The sequence below is a fragment of the Chaetodon auriga genome, chromosome 4, assembly GCF_051107435.1.
Source record: "Chaetodon auriga isolate fChaAug3 chromosome 4, fChaAug3.hap1, whole genome shotgun sequence".
NCBI classification, from domain to species: Eukaryota; Metazoa; Chordata; class Actinopteri; order Chaetodontiformes; family Chaetodontidae; genus Chaetodon; species Chaetodon auriga.
In genome coordinates this window covers 12,113,008-12,137,660 of record NC_135077.1, presented here as the reverse complement: position 1 = coordinate 12,137,660, position 24,653 = coordinate 12,113,008, and the positions used below count along the sequence as shown (strand labels likewise).

At 43.4% G+C, this 24,653-nt stretch overlaps 1 protein-coding gene across 1 annotated transcript in view; it reads right to left on the bottom strand.

Annotated features, from left to right (window-relative positions):
• Positions 1-24,653, bottom strand: part of LOC143320139 (nidogen-1-like) — a 28,784-nt gene that overhangs the window by 3,460 nt on the left and 671 nt on the right. Inside the window, exons 2-20 of the mRNA XM_076729591.1 lie at positions 16,569-16,871; positions 14,706-14,932; positions 13,594-14,121; positions 13,433-13,563; positions 13,159-13,299; positions 12,375-12,626; positions 11,933-12,133; positions 10,601-10,834; positions 9,199-9,336; positions 7,944-8,072; positions 7,182-7,325; positions 5,540-5,668; positions 2,965-3,204; positions 2,678-2,850; positions 1,747-1,873; positions 1,318-1,489; positions 1,000-1,157; positions 748-871; positions 379-491 (exon numbers count right to left, since the gene is read on the bottom strand). Of these exons, the coding sequence (XP_076585706.1) occupies positions 379-491; positions 748-871; positions 1,000-1,157; positions 1,318-1,489; positions 1,747-1,873; positions 2,678-2,850; positions 2,965-3,204; positions 5,540-5,668; positions 7,182-7,325; positions 7,944-8,072; positions 9,199-9,336; positions 10,601-10,834; positions 11,933-12,133; positions 12,375-12,626; positions 13,159-13,299; positions 13,433-13,563; positions 13,594-14,121; positions 14,706-14,932; positions 16,569-16,871 (3,664 nt within the window). The remainder of the gene's footprint in view (positions 1-378; positions 492-747; positions 872-999; positions 1,158-1,317; positions 1,490-1,746; positions 1,874-2,677; positions 2,851-2,964; positions 3,205-5,539; positions 5,669-7,181; positions 7,326-7,943; positions 8,073-9,198; positions 9,337-10,600; positions 10,835-11,932; positions 12,134-12,374; positions 12,627-13,158; positions 13,300-13,432; positions 13,564-13,593; positions 14,122-14,705; positions 14,933-16,568; positions 16,872-24,653) is intronic.

Here is a 24,653-nt window from a genome sequence, read left to right as displayed (position 1 = left end):
GCGCTCACTGCACTGAAGTGCTCTGGTCCTGTTCTTCATACGAGTTTGCATGATTTAGTTGTTGAGGATTTGATGGTCTGTATTTTCAAAGCTGCAGCTGTTGTTAAAGCAACAACTAATAAAACCCAAATCTGAAGAGAAGCAGCACATTCATAACCAGAGGAATCATGACCGAGACTTTTTAGTCTCCATTCATGAACCTGTTTTCAGACGCGTGCTTCCCCTCTTTATGCTAAGCTAACCACAACCTGCAAATCTCCTGAAACTGTTCCCGTAAACTTCCCAAAGATTTGCCAAGTTCTGACGATGTCTCCTTTCCTTCATTGTTCTTTGACTGGAACGACTCATCTGTTGCTTGTAAGTGAGACTCAGCCGTACCTTGTGGACACTTCGTTGGTGTGGTGGTGATGCCGTACAGCCGAGAGCGTTTCTGTGGCAGAAACTCTTCTGTCTCTTTCTCTGCTAGACGGTTTACAGAAACCACTGCCTCCCTGAAGAAGAACCATCAGAAACAAATCACGTAAACACAGAGACCACAGCGATGTGTTTAACACATTTAAGACTTAACAAGACAGTTCCAGTCAAACAACAGAGAAGTGCTGTTTATTTCAGATCCACAGTTTCCTTTTAGTTGTGGGAATGTTGAGTGTGACGCACTTGGAAATTAATTTTACTGAAACCTGTAAATTATTAGACAGTTCTTTCTAGAACAACACTGTACAAGTCTCCTGTGTGGGTGTGTGTTACCTCCTCCAGTCAGTGTAGTAAAGGTTCCTTCCAAAGGAGATGAGAGCAAATGGATACTGGATCCCCTCAACGATCCGCCTCCTCAGCCTGCGGTGAGGATCCATACACTCCACCTTACGAGTACCTGCAGATCCATCGATCAATCAATGAGCAACTGTGAGGAGCACATGACTGAGAAAACCTGAACTAGGATCAGTTCTGGAGGACAGTGATTGATCAGACTGGTTCAGGTTCCTGTCAGGTGTGTCTCACCTGCATCAGCCCAGCACAGCTGCTGGTTGTCAGGGTCAAAGGTGAGACCGTTTGGAAGTCCCAGGTCGTCTTTCACCAGGACGATCCGATCCGTCCCATCCATGTTGGACATCTCAATTTTAGGCCCATCTCTGTCCCAGTCCGCCCAGTAGATCCGCCTACACCAACAGGACAAAACCAGTTGGACCAACCTACTACTGCGAGTGCTCTTTACTACAGCTGCTACTGCTGTTTGGCTTCAATGAGCATTTTAAGAAGTTAAAGAAATGATGTTGCCTCAGACTGATTTGTTTCATCTCCTTATTGGTCAACACTCACCCGTACGCTGAGTTGGTGACGATGGGCCGGGGGTTGATCAGATCTGTGTCGAACAGGACTCTGCGCTGGCTGCCGTCCAGTTTGGAAACCTCCACGGTGTCGCGCATTGAGTCGGTCCAGAAAAGGAGACGAGACACGTGGTCGATGGCGATGCCTTCCGGACTCTGGAGATCTGGGGACGGACAGTACAGAGCTCAGGCATCAGTCATGGGAGGGACTCCCAACAGGACCCCATCTGTGTCCCCAGGTGTGTTAGAATTTGTACAGCAAACGACACCCTCGATCTTCAGACCCACGATTCAGCCAAAAAAACTCCCCAGAACCCATCGCACGAGTGTGTGTGTAAATGAATGAATGCTGACTTCTTCTTGTCCTTTCTTTCCCTGTTGTGGTGGCTTTATGTCTGCGATGAAGTGATGTCTGTTGTACCTGAAGTGATGACTGGGCTGATGTCTCCTCCACTCAGACTGGCCCTGCTGATACCCGGCCCAGTGATGTCGGTCCAGTAAACCATCTTCTCCACACAGTCATAAGCCACGCCGATCACCACCCGGTCCTGAGAGAAAGCACAAGAAGAGACAGATGGTTTCATTCATCCAGAGACGCTTTCAAAGAGTCTTATGTTTGAAGTGGCAGAATGGCGATGACCCATCGGGCTGGAAGACGCCGACACTGACGCAGAGCTTTGTGTTCAGCTGCAGTACATTAATATTGACGACTTCTGGGCTTCAAGAGAGAAGAAAAGAGTTCTGATGCTGAAATCTGTTCAAGGACAATGAGAGGATTGTTTGGGTTCATGACAAACAGTGACACTGTGTGACTGTATAGCTTCTGCTCTATCTGTACTTACGAGGACCAAATTGTCGTCAACAGTCACTTCTGCAAGGAGCTCATTTGAGTTTGTGGTTACACTTGAAAGGATCATTTCTGTCACAGAGCTCCCAGATCTCAGTATTTAGTCTTTCCTGACAGAAAAAAATGAACTAGATAAAAGACCCAATTCGTAGTAGAAATATCCTTTGAACTGAGGATTAGATTTTGGGAAAGGTTGATGGAACAGTCCAACATTCAAGAGGGATTTTGACAGATGGGTTTCAGTTTCACATCTATGTGTCCAGTATAGAGAGCAGTCTAGTGCATGTTTAGCCTAACAGCACAAAGACTGGAAGCTGGTAGCAGCATCAGAAGAGAAAATCCCCCATCAAAAAACTAGTATGGTTGGGTAACAAGACCTGTCTCTGGATTTATGAGAACCAGAGACTTGTAAGACTCATGTTCATTGTGGTACAAGACAAATTTAGGAGTTTTGCACATTTTGCAATTTTTTTTGCAAGTGAAATCTAATCTAATGTCGTCTTACAGGGATGTGCAGCAAAGGTTTGGCCTCCTCCTTTTTCATGTTGTATCCATCCAGAGGGATGTGTTCGATCTTCCCGCTCTGAGCGAACAGCAGGTGTGCTCCCGGAGAAATGGGGTGAACGTCAGGCCGTGGTGTCGGACCCACTGGAGGAGGAGTCACTGAGTGGTCAATACCTGCGTAGAAGAAGAACGTTTATTGTTCATCTTCAATACTCTTGAATCCCTGACATGACAAACAGTACATAGGCAGAAGAAGAGTCTCATCAGTAAAGGCTTGAATTGACTCACACAGAGGGGTGCTGCCGGGTCCGGTGCGGGTGTTGGGGATCTCCTGGCCGTTGGCGTCCACACACCAGCACTGGCTGATGCTGGTGTGGCACTGCGTGGGTTTGTAGGCTCCATGCTCGTCACACTGAGGGATGTACTGACCGACGGCCGGCCGAGGACGGAAGAAAGATAAGATCCCGGAGCTGGAGGTGGAAGCCTGGGTGCTCTCTCTGTGACGCTCACACTGGGTCTTCTCTCGCACTGAGAACACAGAAGAACAGTCAGAGAGAGATATCTGCATGAAGACCTCTGCTGAAGGCAAACCTGGAGTCATTTTTATTTGGACTTCAGAAGTATTTTGTTTGTGTCAACACAGCGCCGTCTTTCAAAGAATACTATACTGCAACATTTTGTGTAAATCTATTTACTCTTTACTTTCTTTCTTAGGTGAGAAGATATTGTCAGTCTTAAATCTGCATGTCAAGTACATGTCAAAATACTTTATCCTGCATTAATGAAGACTCATCACATGAGACTTTGTGTCAGACTTAGTCATACATGTCAGAAGGTACAAAATGAAAGAACATTTTACACAACCTAATCAAGAAAAAGATCTGTTTAAGTCATCAGAAATATAAATATCCATCAAACTCTATTTAAAACTAAAACACTCTGCTCCACAGCTCCTCACAGGGTTAATGCTATTTAACTTTTGTTGCTCGTGTACAGACAGATTTTAGTACGTGGCAGCTGCAGATAAACATGTGAGCTGCGGAGAGAACCGCAGATTAAAGACAAGCAGGAGACTCTTCATCTCTGCGGTCACATCCAGGGGCCACGGTGACATCTGGAGGAGCCTCCTCACACCCTTATCCTCAAGAGTATCAGCGAGACGAACCACAAACCAGCCATAACAGTCTGACAGATGGCAGCATGTCCTCAGAGCATCACGTCTGCTGCCAAGAATCAGCCAAACAAAAAAAACAAAAAAAAAAACAAGAAGAAGACGACCCCTCAGAGAGAGGGCTGAAGATCAAAGACCAAACAGCAGACAATAGAAGCTGAGCTGCGTACAGACAGAGACGCTGTGACATGTTTTGACAGGGGACAAAAAAATGATGCCTTTCAGAGGCCAGCTCGGTCATAAAAATGCCGAAAATATGACAAGACTTTGGTGCGGAGGAGTGAGCTGTAATTAGCCCTCAGCTCTGACACCTGGAATCACTGACGGAGTCTGCAGCTTTGAGACAACGCAGAACCACCAACACACAACAACGTCACACAACAATGACACAAAATAACAACACACAACAACGACACAAAATAACAACACACAACAGAACAATCACACACAACAACACTTAATAACACACGACACAAAATAACAACACACAATGACACAAAGTAACAACATACGACAACACAACAACCACACACAACAACATACAATAGCAGTGACACACAAAAACAACAACACAACGACATAAAACAACACACATTGACACAAAATAAAAACATACGACAACAATCACACACAACAATACACAGCACAAAATAACAACACACACAACGACACAAAATAACAAAATACGACAACACAACAACCACACACAATATACAATAGCAACGACACAGTGACACAATAACAACAACAAACAAAATCATAAAACAACAGAAACAACAACACACAACAACAACAGCATGCAACAACTAGAAACAACAACCCAGGAGGAGAAAAACAAACTACTGTAAACTACACATGCAGTCAGCCAATCAGCTGCCTGCATGACACATTAGATCAGGACGGAGAGAATTCATCTTTCATCAGGTGAACAGGAGTAAATATACTGCTTTCACTCTACTGAATGGAAAAAAAAAAATGAAAAAAAAAAAATGTATTTAAGTATCCAAATTTAAAGCACCGATTCTGAAGAGGGTGAAAAGCTTGTATCTCCATTTTTGGATGTTTCCATGTTTTCAGATCAGATGAAGAAATAAAGAAATGAAAGACAAGAGAAAGGACAGAGGGAGGGAAAGAAGAAGTTGGTAGTGAGCTAGTTAGCCAGACACGTTGGTGTCGACGTCTTACATTAAAGCTAAAAAAACACACTTTGATTAATTTGTTACATTTTAGTTCTTGTGTTTCAGGAAGGTGATTAAAAACACAACCATCCAAAATCTTTCAAAACAGAGTGTTTCTCTTGTTACAGCTCACCAACTCAAGACATGGACAAATACAAAGACTGACAGATGTGATGTGCCTGATTCCAGCTTAGCTTGGACAATCATTGTTTGTTAACAGTCAATTGTACACACACATTATTTAATTTTTAAAACGACACCTCAGGCTGCCAGAAGACCAGCAGCACCCTTCACTGCTCTGCTGTCACCTCGTCTTTGTGAAGCCCTCAATGCAGGAATGTTCACACTCTGCAGAGCCTCAATTTGTCTCTGATTGATTGACAGATTACTTTAATGTTTCGGTTTGTTTTCTGAGAAACTTCATCAGAGATTCACATGCAATTGCAACACCTTATGGTCATAAAATGATCTCTTAACTCACAGATGCAAGTCAGAGAGTCTGTAAGTTGTCTACCTGAGGATGTGGGGCTGCACAGGAAGCCGTCGCCACGGAAACCAGGATGGCACTGACAGGTGTAAGAGCCCTGTGTGTTGGCGCAGGAGGCGTCGCGGTGGCATCGTTCCTGCTGACACTCATCTAAGTCTAAACAGGAAGAAAGCAAAGATGGAGACAAATATGAAACATTGATACACCTGCAGGAACAAATCCACCCCTCAGGTTTTGTAGTAACGCATCAGCCGCCATCTTTGAAGGCACTTGAAGAGGCAATACCACTAATAGCCACTGGGTTCTGGCTCTAAAAAGAAATCTCAGACTGCAAAGAAATCAACTCAAAATGTCCCTTTAAAAGTACTTAAAAAGTCTCAACCACTCATTGAATTTACACTTGTGTGTTTCATGGTGGTGAATTTGGTAACTTGACAGTCTCTTGGAGCCACACTGATAGCGTGACTAAAGAAGCCTCCGCCAACCAACCAGGTTGCAGTTTAAATCCATGTCTGTAAAGACTCAAATGAGTTTGAGTTTTACACATTTAAAACATGGATGCTTCACACACACCTTGAACCCGGCAGCACAGAAGATCTGTACAATCACCACAGTTTCAAGGTGGATACCAAAGATCAGCATCGCCAATTCAGGATCTGACCAAATGTGAAATATGGTGACAGCTTTAAAATCTCCAAGTGGGACTCTAGTTGGATAGTCAGAGACACTGGAGGAGGAGGAGGAGGAGGAGGAGGAGGAGGAGGAGGGTCAGAACACTGTGTCTTTTCCTGCATTTTAAACTAGTCTGTGATTAAGTAGTGACAATGCCTCCAGCTATGGCGGTCACCGGCGCAGAGGCACAGTAAAAGGAATCGGGGAGATGTGTATATAAGAGAGGAGCTGCACAGCTGGAAGGCAGGGCTCTACATATCCTGCTCAGGTGGAAACATTTCCTGTCCCCGGGGGCCACAGTCCTGACTTACAGTATGTTACACTGAAGAAACTGAAAGTCTGAGACACTTGAGATACATAAAAGACGTAACATGGAAAATTCAGATTTTATTTCAGAGAACAAAATGGGAAAATCCCTTAAGCTCGACTTAATCATCAGGCAGCTAACAGAAGAAACTATTCAAAAAAAAACAAAACAGTGACTTCAAGATGAAGCCAGAAGATCAACAATACTAACAAATTCCTGCAACTGTATATGATGACTTGATATAGATCTGATATCTTGATATAGATATAAATCCTCCTTCATGCAGATCATAATGTTCAGTCAGTATTTAAACTGTTTTACTGAGGTGTTGATTCAACTGAAGGATCATTTTACAGGATGGCATTTGTGATGAACAGAAGAGTGAGTCTAATTATTAGTTTACCCTCATTGATAGCCTGGATTTACTGGAGTTTTGTCTTGATTTTAGGACATATGTGGATTTACTCCAGATTTTCCCCCTTTAAGAACTACACCCCTTTGACACCATGTGTCAAAATGTCTTCACTTTGTTGTTTCCTCCTTGACACCTGCAGGGCTCTAGTTTCTTAAAGTATATATCTGGGGAAAGCTTACTGAGCTCACACAAAGTTCAAGTCATCCTTTAAGAAAAACAACTCAAAGGACACCACTGACACACCAACACACAGCTGATAGACTCTGCGAACTCACCCCGACACACCCGGCCGTCACCCACAAACCCCGGCAGACAGGAGCAGACGTAGGCCGAGCCTCCCATGTAGCTGCACATCGCTCGTTCAGGAACATCACAGTCATGACTTCCTCTCTGACAGTGATCCACCGGACGGTTCTCCTCTGAAGGACGAGACAGACAACATGTTAGCACAGCTACAGGGACAGATGGAGGACCAGGGACAGATGGAGGACCAGGGACAGATGACGGACCAGGGACAGACAAAGAATCAGAGACAGACCGAGAACAGGGACAGACGGAGGATCAGGGGTAGACAGAGGTCACAGGGACAGATGGAGGTACCTTCTCCTTCAGCTCTGTTTTCTTTCCCAGACGACGGACAGATATCAGAATGTTACATTTAATATTTTATAAGCGTAAACACACAAAACATTCAGGGCCATCGTACGTATTCATCCTGCTTCACAGAGTGGTTCAGGTTCAGATCTGTATTCTATCTATCTGTATTATATCTTCTCACTCATGTTAATGAACTTGTTTCCTCCAAAGAACAACATTAGTTTGAAAAGTTATGTCACCGCTGGACCAGGCCCCATTTACAGCCGCACAAAAACCTTCACTGTTTATGTCTGTTGGCCGCTTTTGGAACATCTGTACGTGCAACAAGGGACTCTTCAAATGACACACACACACACAGAGGAACCACACATTCCGCCCACCCACACAGCTGTGAACACACACACACACACACACACACACACACACACACACAAACGTACCAATGCAGGTCCTTCCGTCGCTGGCGAACACGAAGCCAGTCAAGCACTCACAGCGGAAAGTTCCAGGCTGATTACTGCAGACAGCGTTGGATCCACAGACCTGAAGAGTCTCCCTGCACTCGTCAATATCTGCCAATAACACAAGAAAACCGAAGTGAATGAGCAACAGTTCTTCAGACGTTCTTCAGATCCCTGACTTTTTACTAGAACAGATGCACGTTACTATCAGCTGCTGGAATAACAATCCAAATGATTTCTATTTCTCGAACAAAATATATAAATTAAATACAACTCAAAATACACAATCATGCGTTCATAAAGAGGTGAACCTCACTCCATCCTCACTTGTGAACAACTGCGCCTTTCAGGACACCCCTTTCATACCCAATCATGACACCTGTTACCAATGAGCCTGTTTACCTATGGAATTTTCCAAACAGGTGTTTTTGGAGCATTCCACAACTTTCCCAGTCTTTAGCTGCCAACTTGTTTGAAACATGTTAGTTATCACATTCTGTTTTATTTATCATCCTAACTTCTTGTCCCATGATGGCCTGATGCTGTTCAATATGGAATATATGGAATCTGGGTCTGAACTGATTATTTATCCTGAGAATTGTCGTCAGAAATGTTTGATGATGATGGACTTCTGGGCAACATTTTCACTTTCTCACTGAAACAAACAGAAAATAAACTGCAGCAGTAACACTCCTTGCCTGTAGGTGGCAGAAGAGTCACAAGTGCTCCAGCTGTAACTTTCTTTGCCTGTAGGTGGCGCAGGTTGGGCTGCCGCTGTTCTCAGTTCATAAGAAAGAAGATATTTCATTGTAGTGTTGCGTCTTTATTTATTTATTTATTTTTTTAAGTTTACTTCTGTCTTCGCTGCGTTTCATGACGTTATTTTTATTGTTTGCTTGAGGAGTTTTTTAGAAAGGTCTGATATATCGAACTCGGCACTAACTAAAACGAGCTCCTTGTGTCAGCCAGAAGTCCGTCAAGCCAATGAAGGATAATCCAATCAAAAATCTGATTTTTTTTTTTTTTTTCCTTTTCATCTTTGGGCTGCTGAAGTTACAGATACAGACAGCACTAACGGGGAGATGGAGAAAGAGTTATGACATGGAACAAAGAGGATGTCACTTATATAAAATCAGTTATTATTCAACAACTTACATCACTGACAATAATATGCTGTCTACATATATTTCAGCATGTTTTTTGAAACAGAGGCGTGACCAGGCAGAGGTTGTGTTACCATGGCAGTTGCGTCCGTCTCCAGTAAAACCATTGGTGCATTCACAGGTGAACTGGAGGCCTTCACCTGACCTGCACATGGCGTTGATGTCACAGCCGTGCCTGCCGGTGAAACATGGATTCTGCTCTGGAAGACTGCCTGTCAGAAACACAAGAACACCAGCAGGTTGAAGACATCATGTAGCATAACATGTCTGCTAATGTGGATGTACAGTACAAGCAGAGAGCGACAGATTGTGCTGCCTTGCGTTCAGGCTGGCCGCCAAACGTGTCTCAGACATTACCGCCTGCGACAGATCAGAAAAGTCAAAAGCCAGACTAAAGGCAGAGAGGCTAACAGAAGTCAGGACTTAAGCTATCTGTGGTATCAGTAAACAGACTGTTTCTCTAAGCTTGAGGCCACCACTGCTTGGGTGATCTTGAGTCAAATTGCCAAAGGTAAATAAAATTAATGTATACATTTTTATTCTTAAATATCTCTATTCACTGAGCAGTAATATAAAACAGCTAGAACCAGAGAATGCTAAACCTCAACTTGAAGGGTATATTGATTATCTAAAGGAGAGTAAAAAGAGTCCAGTGAAGCTATTCAGTCAGTGTCCTCGTTTTCCCATCATGCAGCTGGTGTGTTGGAGCTCCATGTTTGAAGTTTCCTCCAGACCTTCACCTCCTCACAGGAAACACGACCCAGATGTTCCACTTTTTGCCAACAGACTCCAGCTGAGTTGTGTTTGCTTGTGTAACTCTGAAGCCTCGAGCATCCCGTCAACAGCCCCCACCTGCACTTTTACCTTTAACCCCCCTTTTTATTAAGAGATCCCCCTGATGCCCTGCCCCCGCTCCCCCCTGCTGTGGACTGGAGGTTGGTATCTCATTGGCCTCGGCCGTTGACCTTCACCCCCTGCCAACGCTCTCACAGCCTCTCTGATTGCAGCTGAGGAAATACAGCCGGGCTCAGATTACTGTTTATCTTCCTCTGATGTTCCACTGCAAACCCCACCAAGGCACTAAACTGTTGGAGGCGTGTTTCAGTGCATTCTTCAAGGTAATAATACACATCTTTGTACTCTGACTGTCCCTGACAGACAACCAGGAGACATGGAAGTGTCTTCTTCAAGGACCTGAACGATTTGACACATTCTAATAAACCTGTTTTTAAAATGCTTCCATTACTAGAAAGTCAGCCTATCCAGTTTGAGTTTTTTGTGCTTACTGTTGCTCAAATGACTGAGTTTGCAGCAGCCTTTGTGGTGTGTTTCCAGGAGACACTCTGATCAGTGCTCATTTAATGAAACATATTCAAATTTCACTTCTTGGTATTAATCAAGTTAATTTTGTGCTTTGGGATCTTTCTTTTGGATAAACAGGTGACAGGTGCTGATGAACTGGATCTCACAACTCACTGTGGACAGAGCCGATCTTGTTGCTCATGGCGTAGCGGGTCAGATTGTTCTGAGGATCGAACATCACAAAGATCTGGTCCACGCTGAGCTGCTGGGTGGCCGGCGCTGCCCTGATGGCCTCATCGTGTGGGCAGCTCTGGAAGGTGACAGTCTGACGCCACTGGTAGCTTCTGGTCTGGACGACGCCATCAGGGGAGGTGATGGTGTAGTCACGGTTGGAGGAGGAGGTGATCACTGGGCGAAGAAGAAGCAGAAGAAAACACTTAGACATTTTGGTTTGAGTGATTGAGTTCAGTGTGATTCAGTTGTTGTTGATTTGACTCTTTCTTGTTTTTGAATCAGTTTTGTAAATGATGGTGAAATAACATGTTCCCATCAACATGCAAACTGTGGGCATCTCAACCATGAATGTATTATGAGAGCTGGATACAGCACCGTCACTCAATCCCCTGTGGCCCAAAGAGCATTTTCCCTGTGGACCTCTGTGGTATAAGAGACATTCGTGAAACTGACCTATAAACATGGCCCATTATTACTCTTTGTAATGTATATTTTTAAGACATGAGGGTTTAATCTTTGTAAAACTTGCTTTCGGAATTAGGTCACCACTGTCTGTGAGTATGCTATGTGCGTTCCTGTTGTGTTTTGGGATTAGTTTACACAGCCCGGCTGGGTCAGAGGCGTGATGGGATTAACGCTACTGCATATATTCAGTGGAACGCATACTAATGCTAATAATCCAGAAGATAGACTTTTTGCTGTATGCAGCAGGTGAAAATTTTTACTAGACTGAACAGGCGCCATGTTTGCATCCAGTATCGAGCTCTTATAAAACTTCATGTTAACGTTAGTGTTGCCTCCATCCTCTCTATGCTGTGGACCCACCATCAAAGCATTCAGGTCCCAGACTGGTCATTCCCTGGAGCCGCCAGCAGCACTGGCTGGGCTACAGGAGACAACTCTGGAGTTGCTGGAGAATCACTGAGCTTGCCTTGGTCTGAGAGCGTTTTCTTGTTCAGTATCCAGTTATCATTACGAATTTCACATTTATTTGGAATCTGTTCACACTGATATAGACTCATAAAAATAACACTAATTTAGTTAGAAATGTCTAAATACTTTTTTTTTTGAAAGTCCAGGCCCCACAGTATCTGCTTAGAAAAATGTTGGCCCTTGGACAAAGGCAGTTGAGGACTTCCTGGTCTATGTAATGAGCTGCTGCTTCTATAATTTAAGAGCTACATGTATGCAATATGCAAAATCAGTGAATCCTTCAGTGCAGCAGACTTGCACTGTGTCATTTTATTGGTTTAGTTCTTTAATTGTCCTTACAGTTTCTGTCATACTGGTAGATCTCCTTGTATGGGTTGATCTGGACAGAGGATCCCAGTGGGATGGCGGGCAGACGTCCCTCCAGCTCGGTGCTGACCACCAGGTGGTCGTGTTCATCGATTCCTTTAAACTGTTGTTTGATGCTCAGACGCTCGTTGCCGGGCTGGAAGATCACCTCGGCCTGCCGGGAAAACACGCCACCTGCATGGATGTGTGAGAAAACATGTGAGTGTCTGAGCAGAGTCCAACTTACATTCACCATCAAAACATATCAACATCTACATTATCCAAATCATTGTGGACACAGCCGTAACATTTACAGTCTGTTTGTATAAAACTGAGAGGGAGCTTCAAAGGTAGCATGAGCAACAACACATGAATTTCTATGTTCTATGTTAAAATTCAAACAATTTACACAATCAACAACAACAGGTGCCCTCACCAATGAGACTGAAGCCGTTCTGGTAGCCAGGCTGCTCCAGGGCGAAGGCCCAGCCAATGATTCCTCCCAGGGAGGACAGAGGCTGCAGGGAGGGGCCCAGGCTTTTACGGATGTTGCTGATGGCCACGTAGGCTCGCCCATCATTGGCTACTACATAAGAGTGCAAGTCATTGTTAACGAGCTCCTCAGGGGAAGGTGAGTCCCCAACAAACACTCTACCGTAGACCTTTCCATTCATTCTCTGTGGTTTTCCTGGAAAACAACAAACATTTGATTACTTAGAGGTAGTGTTATGATGACAGCAATACACCAGCACGTCAACAAGAAACCGATGGCTTCTGACTTTTGAAGTCCTGCCTTTTCCTGGGTTACCTTCTACCCTTTCTAGCCTTTTGTCCTCACTGTTAATTGTTATAGAGAACGTCTTTCATCAGACTGTCCACAAAGCAAAAAAATGAAATTGGAGTCTCTGTAGTCTACTACTGTTGCTAAATGCTAAAAAAAATATTTATCTGAGGTAAAAATGTGACTAGCACATTCATTAAAACCAATTAGTAGATACTGGTTGTACAGATAAACCCATGATATAAAAACATACATAAGAGTCATTAACATCCAGTGGCATCATTTTGAGTCGAGCTACGGCAACTGAGAAGTATGTGTCAAATACAACATAATTAACTGTTGTTATGCCAAGCGTCTTTGCATCTACTGTCTTCAAAAATTCAAGAACACTTGCACCATTAAACTGAACGGTTTAAGTAACACAGAAAATCCTTCTCACCATCTGCGACACAGTCCTTCCCATTACCATAGAAGCCAGGCCTACAATGACAGCAGTACCCATTGCTGTAATCCCGGCAGTCAGCGAAAGCCGAGCATTTGTGCCTGTTGTGGGCACACGTCTCCAAATTGTATGCAAATACTGTGAAAACAACCAAATAATGAACCAATCAACTCAAGTTCAATAAAAAATAAAGTTCAGGATCGCTCCCCAAAAAATTTTAAAACTTGCTCTGAATCTTCAAGCACAAAGGTTTCGAGCTGTCATGATTTACCATTGACATCGAGATCTTCGTCTTCATCTACCACAACGATCTGGGGTTGGTGGGGCCCAGAATGGGGTGGCACTGGTTGGACTGGTTCAGGGTTGGTGTACCGTGGCTCGACTAGATCGGGGTCAGGGTATCTTGGCTCGACTAGATCAGGGTCAGGGTACCTTGGCTCGACTGGAGAGTATCGAGGCTCTGTGGGTTCAGGGATGGTATATCTTGGTTGCAAAGGCTCAGAGACAGGGTAACTAGTGATGGTTTGGTCAGGGTTTCTTGGCTCAGATGGGTCCAGGTACCTTGGTTGAGCACTCTCAGAGTCTGTGTATGCTGGTGGGACAGTATCAGATTCCGGGTATTCTGGTTTAAACTGGCCAGGTTCCTCATGGTCTGGTTCTTCAGTTTGTGGTTCACCATACCCTGGCGTGACGGTCTCAGATTCTGGGTAACTGGGTTGGTACTCAGTGGGAGTCTCAGTCGTGAACTCCTCCTTTTCTTCTGGTACTGTCTGAGGTTCGTAGGTTGAAAAGGTCACCTCCTGTTGCTCATCAGGTTGCCGTGGGATCATGGTCACGGGAGGCTCAGTGGAATCCATCTCCTCAGGTACGGCAGAGACCATTCCTGGTGTAATGGCGGCAAAGAATGGGGAGGAGCCGATCTCATACACCCAAACTCCTTTCTGTCCTGAAGTCGTCTTTCTAGTTGGATATAAGAAGGAAAGAAAATCAGTCTTGTTAAAAGAACACTTTCACTAATTTTCAGAAGTGGATGGTCAGCTCTTCATCTACGTTCTTTACAGCGAAAAAATGACACTTGATTTATGGATGTATGTTAAGAGGTTGCTGTGTAACCTCTGCTGTCAGGGCTGCAATGGCTACAGAGAAACTAAATTACAACTATAGCACGTACTTCAGAAGCTGTCTGGAGTCTTTAATGGTCACTTCTTGCTTATTGGAGCTGGTTCAAAAAATGCTTTATCGAGATCTGGACGCAGTCTTGTCAGATACTGTTAAGTGCAATAATGACACTTTAGGAAATGCTGGTTTTGAACTTCTCCAAAGTTGATAAACATGGATAAATAAATAAAATTTTCATTTTTGAGTCAAGCCTTATCCATGTCATGATTTCTGCATGTAAAACTTTTCCACTGAACATAGATGTAGGGTCACTGTGTCAAAGTCTACCAAATCAATGGAAAAGTTGTAACACTTTTTGTACATCTTATATTTTCAAGGATAAAACAAACACCGGCAGCTGTCAACCAATGAAATCACATTCATACTCAGTAAGATCCCTGATGGAGGCCTCTTCATCAGTGGTGATGCGGAAGTACTGCCCCGAGTACGTCGACCACCAGCCCTTCACAAGGCCTTCATTGAAGCCAGACTCTAGGAGCTTAGTCTCGCCCCCTATTGATGTGGAGAGAAACTGCAGGCCGTCTCGGGGGTACAAGAGGATGGCGCAGGAGGATGACTGCATGGAGGCCACAACCAGCTGGAACGTGTTTCTCTGACAGTAAAAAGGAGACGTTGTTGAGCAGCAATTCTTAGTTTTAGTCCATAGAGCCACACTTCTCCTGATTTTTGGATCTTTTTCAGTCAGTCGTGTAAGGGATTACAATCTGAAAGTCAGTAATTACAGTTACTATTCACAGTAACTCCCCGTTACTTCATGACTTTGGGTATCAGCTAGTTCGCTGTGTGCATTCAGTGGACAGACTGATCAAGGAGGTGTTAGGTTGCTAGATGTAGGCAGGCAGTTAACCTGAAGCTATTTAAAGGCATCTTTGATTGAGCTTTGTTCACCGACAAAAAAAGCAATGTAAATATTTAGTTTTGCTGTTGAGGAATTAGTAAAGTAATTTTTCAATCAGAAATAATGACTATTTGATTCCATCTTTTAAAAAAACAGCCCAACACAAATGAATTTGACACATCATTATTTGACAGACACTCAACCTAAAACAGTGCATGTTTGGATGGACTGAAAGGAAAACCAGCTGTCCTCTGGTTCAGGAGGACCATGAGGAGACATTATTGTACAGGAACCAGAATCTGGCAAGGAGCAGAAAGAAAATGGAAGTGGCTGCATAATGTTTAAGGGGCTCATTGACCAGCTGGGAAAATCTGTATGGAGGACAGTTAACAGGTTCTGAGTCAGAGCGGGAGGAAAAGTGCTAGAAACCACAGCGATGGGACATGATAGCAGGATCACCTCCACAATATGGAAGTTACAGTGTGTAACTTACATGAAATATAAGTATGAAAAAATAAGGTAGAGAGACAGAAAAATAATGAATGAGATGCTGCATCATGTTGTTTCCTCCCATTATGTTGCACTTGAACCACTCTTCCATGGTGAGATGGTACTGTACTGCAAATACTACTTTTACTGTGTATCTGTGTGTGCATACTGACGCACTTAGCATTGATGTGTAATGTGTCATGAGCCTCTAAAGGCATCTGGCATGCAGACAAATAAGCACATACTGTCACTGTGAAAGTCTTAAATAATGGTCCATTTTTCTTCTATTCATCCTTTTCTGAGCTGACTCTGCCTAGAGGACAGTTTTGGCATACAGCAGAGGTAAGCATGCGGTCACACTCATTTCGAGAACCAAACATTTTTGGAATAAAAATCATCAATTATCCTTTGCATTTTGGAATGCTCCAAAGAGCTTAAAAGTATGATAGTTAGCCTCTCTGTCCCACTATCACAAGTCCCCTCAGTCCTCCGTGAAGGAGGACATTTCTCACCAGTGTAACAAATGTAGAAATCACCACAGGAGGATCCACAGGAGCATTTTAGCATTTAGCCAAACCCAGCTTTCACCTACTGGTCATGGAACATCTTGGGTGTGTGGTGAGTTGTGCCACGTAGCATGTTCGCTACGTGGTGCAATAAATCAGTGAATGATAAAGGTTGCTAAAAAGTTGGCATTATTGTATCTCAGCTAACTAGTTAATGTAGCTATCCAAGGTACAACTAGCATTGCACCTCAGTTAGTTAGTGCTAACTTAATGCTGGTGGACAAACTATGGAAAATATACCAATATATTTTCCAAAATCATCCATTCATACAACTAACATGAGATATGAAACAAACTATCCTCATTCCACTTGAAAACCCAACATGGACCCTCACCTTAGTGCCCAGCCCGTCTCCTCGTTCAGAGGTCCCGAGAGCAGCCATGTTCTCCCAGGTGACGATGAGGGCGTTGGTGGGCTCCACTCCGTCGTCTCTGGGGAAAGCCTGCCTGATGTGCTTGGCAGCTCGACTCAGCACGTCCGGGCTGCTGTCCTGCCTGAAGTGAACCTTCCCCTGTCCGTCACTGTTGTCCAGGTCTCCCAGCAGGGCTGCTATCATTTTGAAGCTGGAGGGGCTCTTCCCCAGGTACTCTGCCTCAGCTGGAGGAGTGACAAAGGCCACAAATCCATTTGTGTTGATCTGAAACAGAAGACAGACACAATTTATTTGTTAATGAGGGATCTACTACAGTAACTACGGTAGATTTCTGTGGGTCCATTTCCACCACTTAAAAAAATGTCATAAATATCTCATATATCCTTATATCTTACGAGAAACTTCACTTTTATTATGAGGTCAGATCTAAAAATTAGGATTTTGTATATAATAGTTATAAGAACAATTCCCAGAGTCTCACAACTAAGAGGAACTTGCTTACTCTGCTCATGAAAGAAAAAAACAGTAAATAATGAAAGTTGACCTGCTGCGAGCACACTGGCCATGACCATGAAGGAAAGAAGACGCACAACAGGAGGAGATAAGATAGACCTGATTTGTTTTAAAAGTCTGGGTGTCTGAGTGAGGAGAGACTGGAGGTCAGCTGGTTTTGTTCTGTTCGACAGACTTCAGAGAGACCTCCAGTAAATGTTCAGATGACTCTCCCACAGGTCGACGTCCCTCTGCAGCTCTGCTCACTGTGTCAGCCCACACAAATTCCACACAATAACTTCCCATTCACTCAGAAGAAAAATGATCTTTTTAATGTCCTTAACTCTAATACGCCTCACACTGAATGGGAGTAAATGTCTTCAGATACTGTTTTAGCCCAGAACACCATGAACTGTGGCCATGAAGTGTGAAGACTAAACAGCTTCACTTTATGTCTCAATGACAGCTCAGCAGATTGTTTCTCCAAAACATCACAAACATCAGTTTTCAGTTCACATGGGAACACGCTTGAATTAAAAAAAAAAAAAAAAACTCTTTAAATGTTTTGTTTTGTCTGATCAACGGCCCAAAATGCTTCAAGTTTTCAAAGGTCGTAAAACAGACAAAAGCAGCAAAACTGCTTTTGAACTGTTCAACTGACGAGGTGATAACTGTCCTGCAGCTTTAGCTGCTTTCTGCAACTGGCAGTGGAGCAATGGTGCAAGAGCGAATACAGGGTCTTTAAAATCATTAGGATTCTTCCTCTGGGGGCGTGTTCGATGTGTGATGCCGATGGTGCCCATCAACACTTTTAAATGACTTGTCACTCTGCAAAGGTTCTGCACTTCAGACACTCTCAATGCTGCAGTGTTAGCAGAACCGGGTTTCTACACCAGGGACTATTGGGCCAATTTAATGTCCTGATGTCAGGGCTGGAATAGGGGCCCAAGCTACATCTGCTCATCAGTCAGTGCTGACCACAGATCAGTCAGTGCTGACCATAGATCAGTCAGTGCTGACCATAGATCAGTCAGTACACTCATTCACACTGAGTAGCAGATAGGCTCCATGCTGTTGTTATGTATTATTTACTAAAGGATTATGGGACTGGGTTTCCCAGAATGTCACACATACTCAGATGGTTAATGTGTACCTATGGGCCAGGAGGCCTCTCAGTTCAGACAACAAACCATGAGGACTGAACAGCACAGACCTGTTGTAGTTTGGCAAAAGGAAGCGAAACACCCCCAGCAGACAGACGGACTGCTGTAGCTGTAGTTGCTGTGGGTGGAGGACAGAAGCAAAGTGATCTTCCATCCTCTGTGAGCTGATACTGATGTTTGGCTCCAGATATGAGCTGGAAATCTCACAGTCCTTCATCTTATCTCACCATGTACATTCAACCAGGAGAGAGAAAACAGCTGCTCTGCACAGATACTCCTCATACAACTAAAAACTTCTCCTAAAGTAGCTTTACATTCCTTAAATGGACTTTTTTTTTTTTGGACTGTATAACAGTGCCACTTCGGTATCTGCTTGTATTTTTTGAAATAGTATTACCACTACATTATGGCTGCACCACTGTGTCAAATAAAACATTTAGGATGTCTTTAACTCCGTGACCAGACAGAATGGCGCTATTGGACGATACAGGGGGCACTACTTCCTGCATTGACACTAGTGCTGCAGCTTTGTCCAACAGAACATAATCCCTACAGTCGGATAAAGAGCTGAATCTTTTTATACACATTTCTTCGTAACGCAGCATGAAATATATTCACGTCTGGAAACGTTGTGACCTGGGCAGCATGTTACACTGTTCAAACATCATTAACTGTGTTAATGATGGGACAGCCATTTGTATCCAGCTTCTCTGACAGAGGTCACACGCTGACACATATCAGTGTATCAATAAAATACACAACACTTCAAAACTGCTATCTGGAGAGCAGATTTTGCATCTTTTAAAAGTCTCAGGAAACGTTTTCTTGCCTTCTTGTGACTTTATGAACTAAATGAAAACACAGTTCAAACCCACAAATGGAAACTCTCCATTTCTTTGTCCCACTGAGTCCAGCTGACAACAAAGCTGGCAGGACACACCAAACACAATGAAGCCTCATCTGGTCTGTGCAGGACTATATTTGTCGAGGTTTTCACAGCCTCAGACACTGATGACAAAGAGTCACAGAGTCACAGAGTGGAGTGCGTTAGGTTGGGTCACCAGTTAAATTCTAGTTCATCTTCTTCTACACAGTGTTGGTGACTGACAGTTCTCTCTGTTGGATCAACAGAACAAAAGATGAACAAATATCCAAACCAACAGAAAAACCAGAGAAAGAAAGTTATGGTTAGATCATAAACCTGTAGAATAACGCCGACAGACTCTGCTGACTGTTGACAAACAGGAGTTTAAAAAAGAGAGAATGAACCCTAAACAGGAGGGAATTACTCTACCTGAGCAGAGGAGATGCAGGTACATCATAAACCTTAACAAGTAACCAGAGTTCAAAGGTCAGAGCCTCAGCGCTCCAAGTTTTGACATGAGAGAGGAGATGAAACCAGAGCTGAAGAGGAGAGCTGTCCTGCTCGGCTGCCTCTGTAAAGCCTGGAGGGTTTCAGCTCTTCAGAGGAGCTTTTGACCGCAGAGACTTCCTCCAGAGAAACGCATGAATGACAGCAGCATGTGGGTAAAAGGACGGAGTCTCTGCAGCCTCAGCAGGTATCTGACTTCAGAGAAGACGCCTGCGGAGCTGAAGACACTCAAGCTTCATCACAGAGCAGACAGGAAGTCTTTTGTCTGCCAGCTAACAGCTAACGACGCTCCCACACCTTTCATAAGATAACGGGTTGAGCAGACAAGGCTGATGCAGGAACTCTGTCCAAAGTGGAAACAAACATTTCTTTATGCTCACTATCAGCTTCAGCTTATACACACATGTATATACATGTATACTTACACACCTAAGTATGTGCACATGCTTGGCCAGTAAAGCTCATTGTGTCTCTTGAGTATCTACACATCTTGATCAATCGGCAGTGAATGACCTTTTGTAATTCATGTAATAATACATGCACTGTTTGAGGACAGGCAGCAGTGAGATCACGTCCTCCCCAGTGGAAACTGACATCACACATGTCCGACCCCTGAGATCATCATTATCAGTGTGAGAACAGCGGAGGGAGGAAACACACCGAGCCGCCATCTGGTTGTGAGGACAGATGTATTGCATCTATACATTCCAGATGTGCCGACTCTACCAGGACGTTCCGCTTCCTGTTGAGGGCTGAACGTACAACTGGAAAACCTCCACAGCAGCAGCAGCTGGAGCCAAGCCAAGAGATCTTCTTTTACAATCTACATCTACGGCGTTTGCAAACCCGACGTCACTCTGAACACAAAACAAGGCTTGAAGAGTGTCACTGCAGAGCTGATAATTACTGGGGAACCACAGACCAACAGGATGTCACTCATTTTAGGGGTAGGAGGGGTACTTAGAGACAGTTAAAAGTGGGGGGTGGATGCTTTATGGACTGCAAACTCACAGCGATCACACTGTGGGAAAACACAGCAGGAGAGACTGAGAAACAAATAATGACAGCTGTACGTCTGACATTTTATTCTGAAAGTCTTGTCTGGACGAGCAGCGGTCAAACCCAGAAAACTTCAACTTCCACTGGAGATCCCAAAGATAAGAAAAACAAATGCATTTATTTTAAATTTAAGTGTGTAAAATGATGCATCAAAATTATTTCCATTGGATGGTCCTGAAACCACCAATCATAGGTCCTGCTAGTGTCCCCTAGAGGCTGAAATGTTCATTACAGCCCACATTGTGCAAGACGTTGGACAAAGCAAACGCACTGATGACAGTCCTCACCATGAAAATGAAGCACTGCTTGTTTTTCTCAACTGAAGGCAACCCATGTTTATGTTCAACAGCAAAACAGGAGGTAGTTTTGGCTTCAACACCTGAAACCACAGTTTTCACCCATGAAGCATGAAAAGGATCCCGAACATCCACGTACTTCTACTGACCTGAGCTTAAAGTAGAAGGCTTGTTTTATATTTTTCTTACTGTCAACAAATCCCATGTGCAGACCCAAACCAACAACATGTTAGTCCGTCGCTCAGTTCTGTCTGACTTCCTGTCTGTGGCTCTCAGCTCCAAGCCCATTGGTTCCTACTGAAGATATAAATATCTTAAACCATCATATATGGTTTCATTTTTAATAAAGGTTCAGTAATTTCCTGAAACAGCTGCTCATTGTAGTTCTGAACAAGCAAACAGGAGGAAACAGTGCATTTGTTTGGGACTATTTTCAACAGCGGAGTGATTCACCTCTATGGAGGCCATTTTTGAAGGCACTTCCCATCAGCATACTTTGGCTTCTTTTGTCCAGTTTCAGAAGGAAGAATTTCAGAAAATGATACTCATCAAAGTATGGTATCAAAAAAGTCTTGAAACTTGAATCATACTGACACTAGTTTGTGGAGTTCACTCTGTGGTCAGAGGGAGAGATTCAACCAATCAACTGAGAGCCCAAACTATATGTGGGGTAAAACCAACAGGAAAAAACCAACAGGACACCAAGCATCCGCCTATTTTCTCTCTACGTGGACACAAGTCGAAGGTTTCACTGATTTATTCTCCAGCAACCAACTTGATTACACATCTGAGCAGAATTAAACACGTTTGGCGACCAGAGGGAGACCTTCATGGTGTCCCATCACCTTCCTGTCGGGACCCTGAGTGATCTGTGTGGTCTGAAGCTTGTTTTAACAGGCGGATAGAAAACAAATGGTCAAATGACCGAAGCAGAGAAGAGAAAACACTCGTGGTGTGGATGCATCGGGGTGTAGACGAGGTTCAACAGTTTGACCAAATTAGTCAAAAAGCAGTGAAGGGAAAATGTTCCGTCACACGTTTCTACATCTCATGTGGCATCAGGATCGTTTTCCTTCATGAACTTCTGTGCATACATCTAGTGGTGGCTTCGTCTGTCACCATTTTGTTTTCTTAACTTCCTCAGCTGTTGTTCTACATTGTAATTTCCACAGAATACAGTTTTTGCAGTAAGAACAGATAGTAGTATTTTGTCATTACAGAAAATTATACGAAAAGTGCTCTGTTTTTGGTCTCCATCAGCTCCTGAGAGAAATATCTGGCACTGCTAAATGCTCCACCATGTTCACCTGCTGGTCTCTAACTGAGACTTTAATCAGTGGGAACTCTTGAGTCTGAAGTTGTCTCATAGCTAATTTTAACCCCTTGTAGGCCTGACATGACATCAGTGAATACTCAAGATTCACTTTTCTACTATGGACAGACAACAAACCTTAACCCTGCATAGAATTAGTTTGCACTCTGGGACTAGGACACAGCTCTGGTCTTGTGGAGGGCAAGCAGCATGTCCTCCAGCTGCTTCTGGACTGCTGGACATAAGACTCAAAGACAAAGGCTAAACATATAAGGAGCTGCCTCTATTATCCGTCCACACCACAGCGACAAGGCACCTCCACGTGGGCCCAGACCCAGAAACCAGCCACCTCTCCAATGCAGTATTACTACATAACCATATGTTTTCTGTGTGTCTATTAGTTTGGGGTTGACTTAATTAAACACAGCTCTATTTTGGAAAGTGCTCCATGTGAGCAAAATATGAACCAAAACAATCAAAGTTTTAAACTACATGACACAGGGACCTTCTATGGTCACGACCCAGTCATTAGGTAATAATGCAGGACCCGCCTTAATTGATACTTGTCTGTATTACAAAACAAAATCTGCATTCAGTCAAAGCACCAGAAACAACTCACAATGAATGTGGGGCTTTTAGGGGCCTCCAGGGTCTGAGGCCCCAAGGCAGTCGCCCACTTCTCCTGTCTGGTAAACCGGCTTTGTTCAACAACAAGCTCAAACTTCATTATTTTCTTTCTCATTTCTTCGTTGTCTCAAGGCAACGAAAACAAGTTGTATTGAACTGAATTTAAAAAAGACAAAAGTCCGTCTTGTTGGAAACAGGAGCAGATGTGTTTCACAACAAGTGTAGATGCTCCAATCTGGATTAGCTGTCACATGACCTGAGGAATGCATTCACACTGTGTGTGTATGTGTGTGTGTGCGTGTGTGTGTGTGTGTGTGTGTGTGTGTGTGTGTGTGTCGGCTTGATGAAAAGCTTATCTGTGTTGGCTTTTAATTGACTCACATTCCAGCCTCCGTTCGCATTTTCACAGAGATTCTCAAACCTCCGACGCTCTGAGCGATCTGAACAAACAAACCTGCAGCAGCAATTTCACTGACTAAATGTATTCAAGCATTGTGACTGAGTACAAATTTGAGATACTTGTACTTTTTTTTTCATGCCAGTCTACTTTTTACCTGACTATATACCCCAGACAGCTTTAGTTACTTTATAAATCAACATTTACACACAAAACATATGAAGAGTTCAAAAAATATGATGTTGCTGAAACGATTAATCAGTCAATCAATTTTTGATAAAGCTCCACCTCAACCAACTCCAACGGTAAAACCCTGCTTTTCCATGAATGCATGAGTCAGAATAATCTAATTACATCATATGTAACAGTAGAGCAGTCACAGGGGACATTTTACTGCACTGAGTACTTTTACTTTGAATACTTGAAGTACATTTTCCTGAATATACTTTCACTAAAGTAACACTTTCAATGCAGAACTTCTACTTGCAACAGAGTATTTTACAGTGTGGTATTAGTACTTCTAGTGAAGTAACGATCTGAGTATTTGTTCACACACCAACGCTTCAACGCTTCACCACTAAACCACAAATCAAACAATCAGAGTCAGAAAACAGCAGGACTGATGTGGATCTAAAACCGAGAGAGAGGTCTCTTATTTTGTCAACAGTTACAAAATGCGTGGCGGTGATTAAGAGCCAATAGAAAACCTTATCAGGTGTCAACAAACAAACACAGAGCGAGCAGACAAAGTGATCAAAGACCGGAGAGGCCAGACGATTCACTTATCAAGCAAATCAATCAGACTCACTGCTGACAATTTGCATTTGAAATAGCTGAAATACTGAAATTAGTTGAAGTGGCAGGCGAAATACAATAATTAAGATTAATTTAGGCCTGCAGAAAAAAATGAAAGTGCTGTAAGAAGCTGACGTGTGTGTTTGAGTGTCGATTGAAACTGAAGCCGAAGTTCAAGCACTGACAGAAGCTGAAATTATCAAAGTGAAGCTGTAAATGAAGTGGAAGCAATAAAAGCACCAGTCAAAGTGTATAAGCAAAATATGAAATCAGCTGAAGTGTTGGCTGAAGCATGATCACTGAAAGCAGTTGAAGAGTGTGCAAACTGCAGGACTTGTGGGAATTAGAAATGATGAGGGATGATTTTTATTGTCGAGAGAAGACAAAGTGACTCAAAGTGAACGCTAGCAAAGGAGCACGGAGCAGATAGAGCAATCAAACCTGGATCAATAATCAGGAATTAACTAATAATAAACATTATTGAAATTAATCGCCTGAACCCTGATATGAGATGTTTAAGGGATGAAGAGATG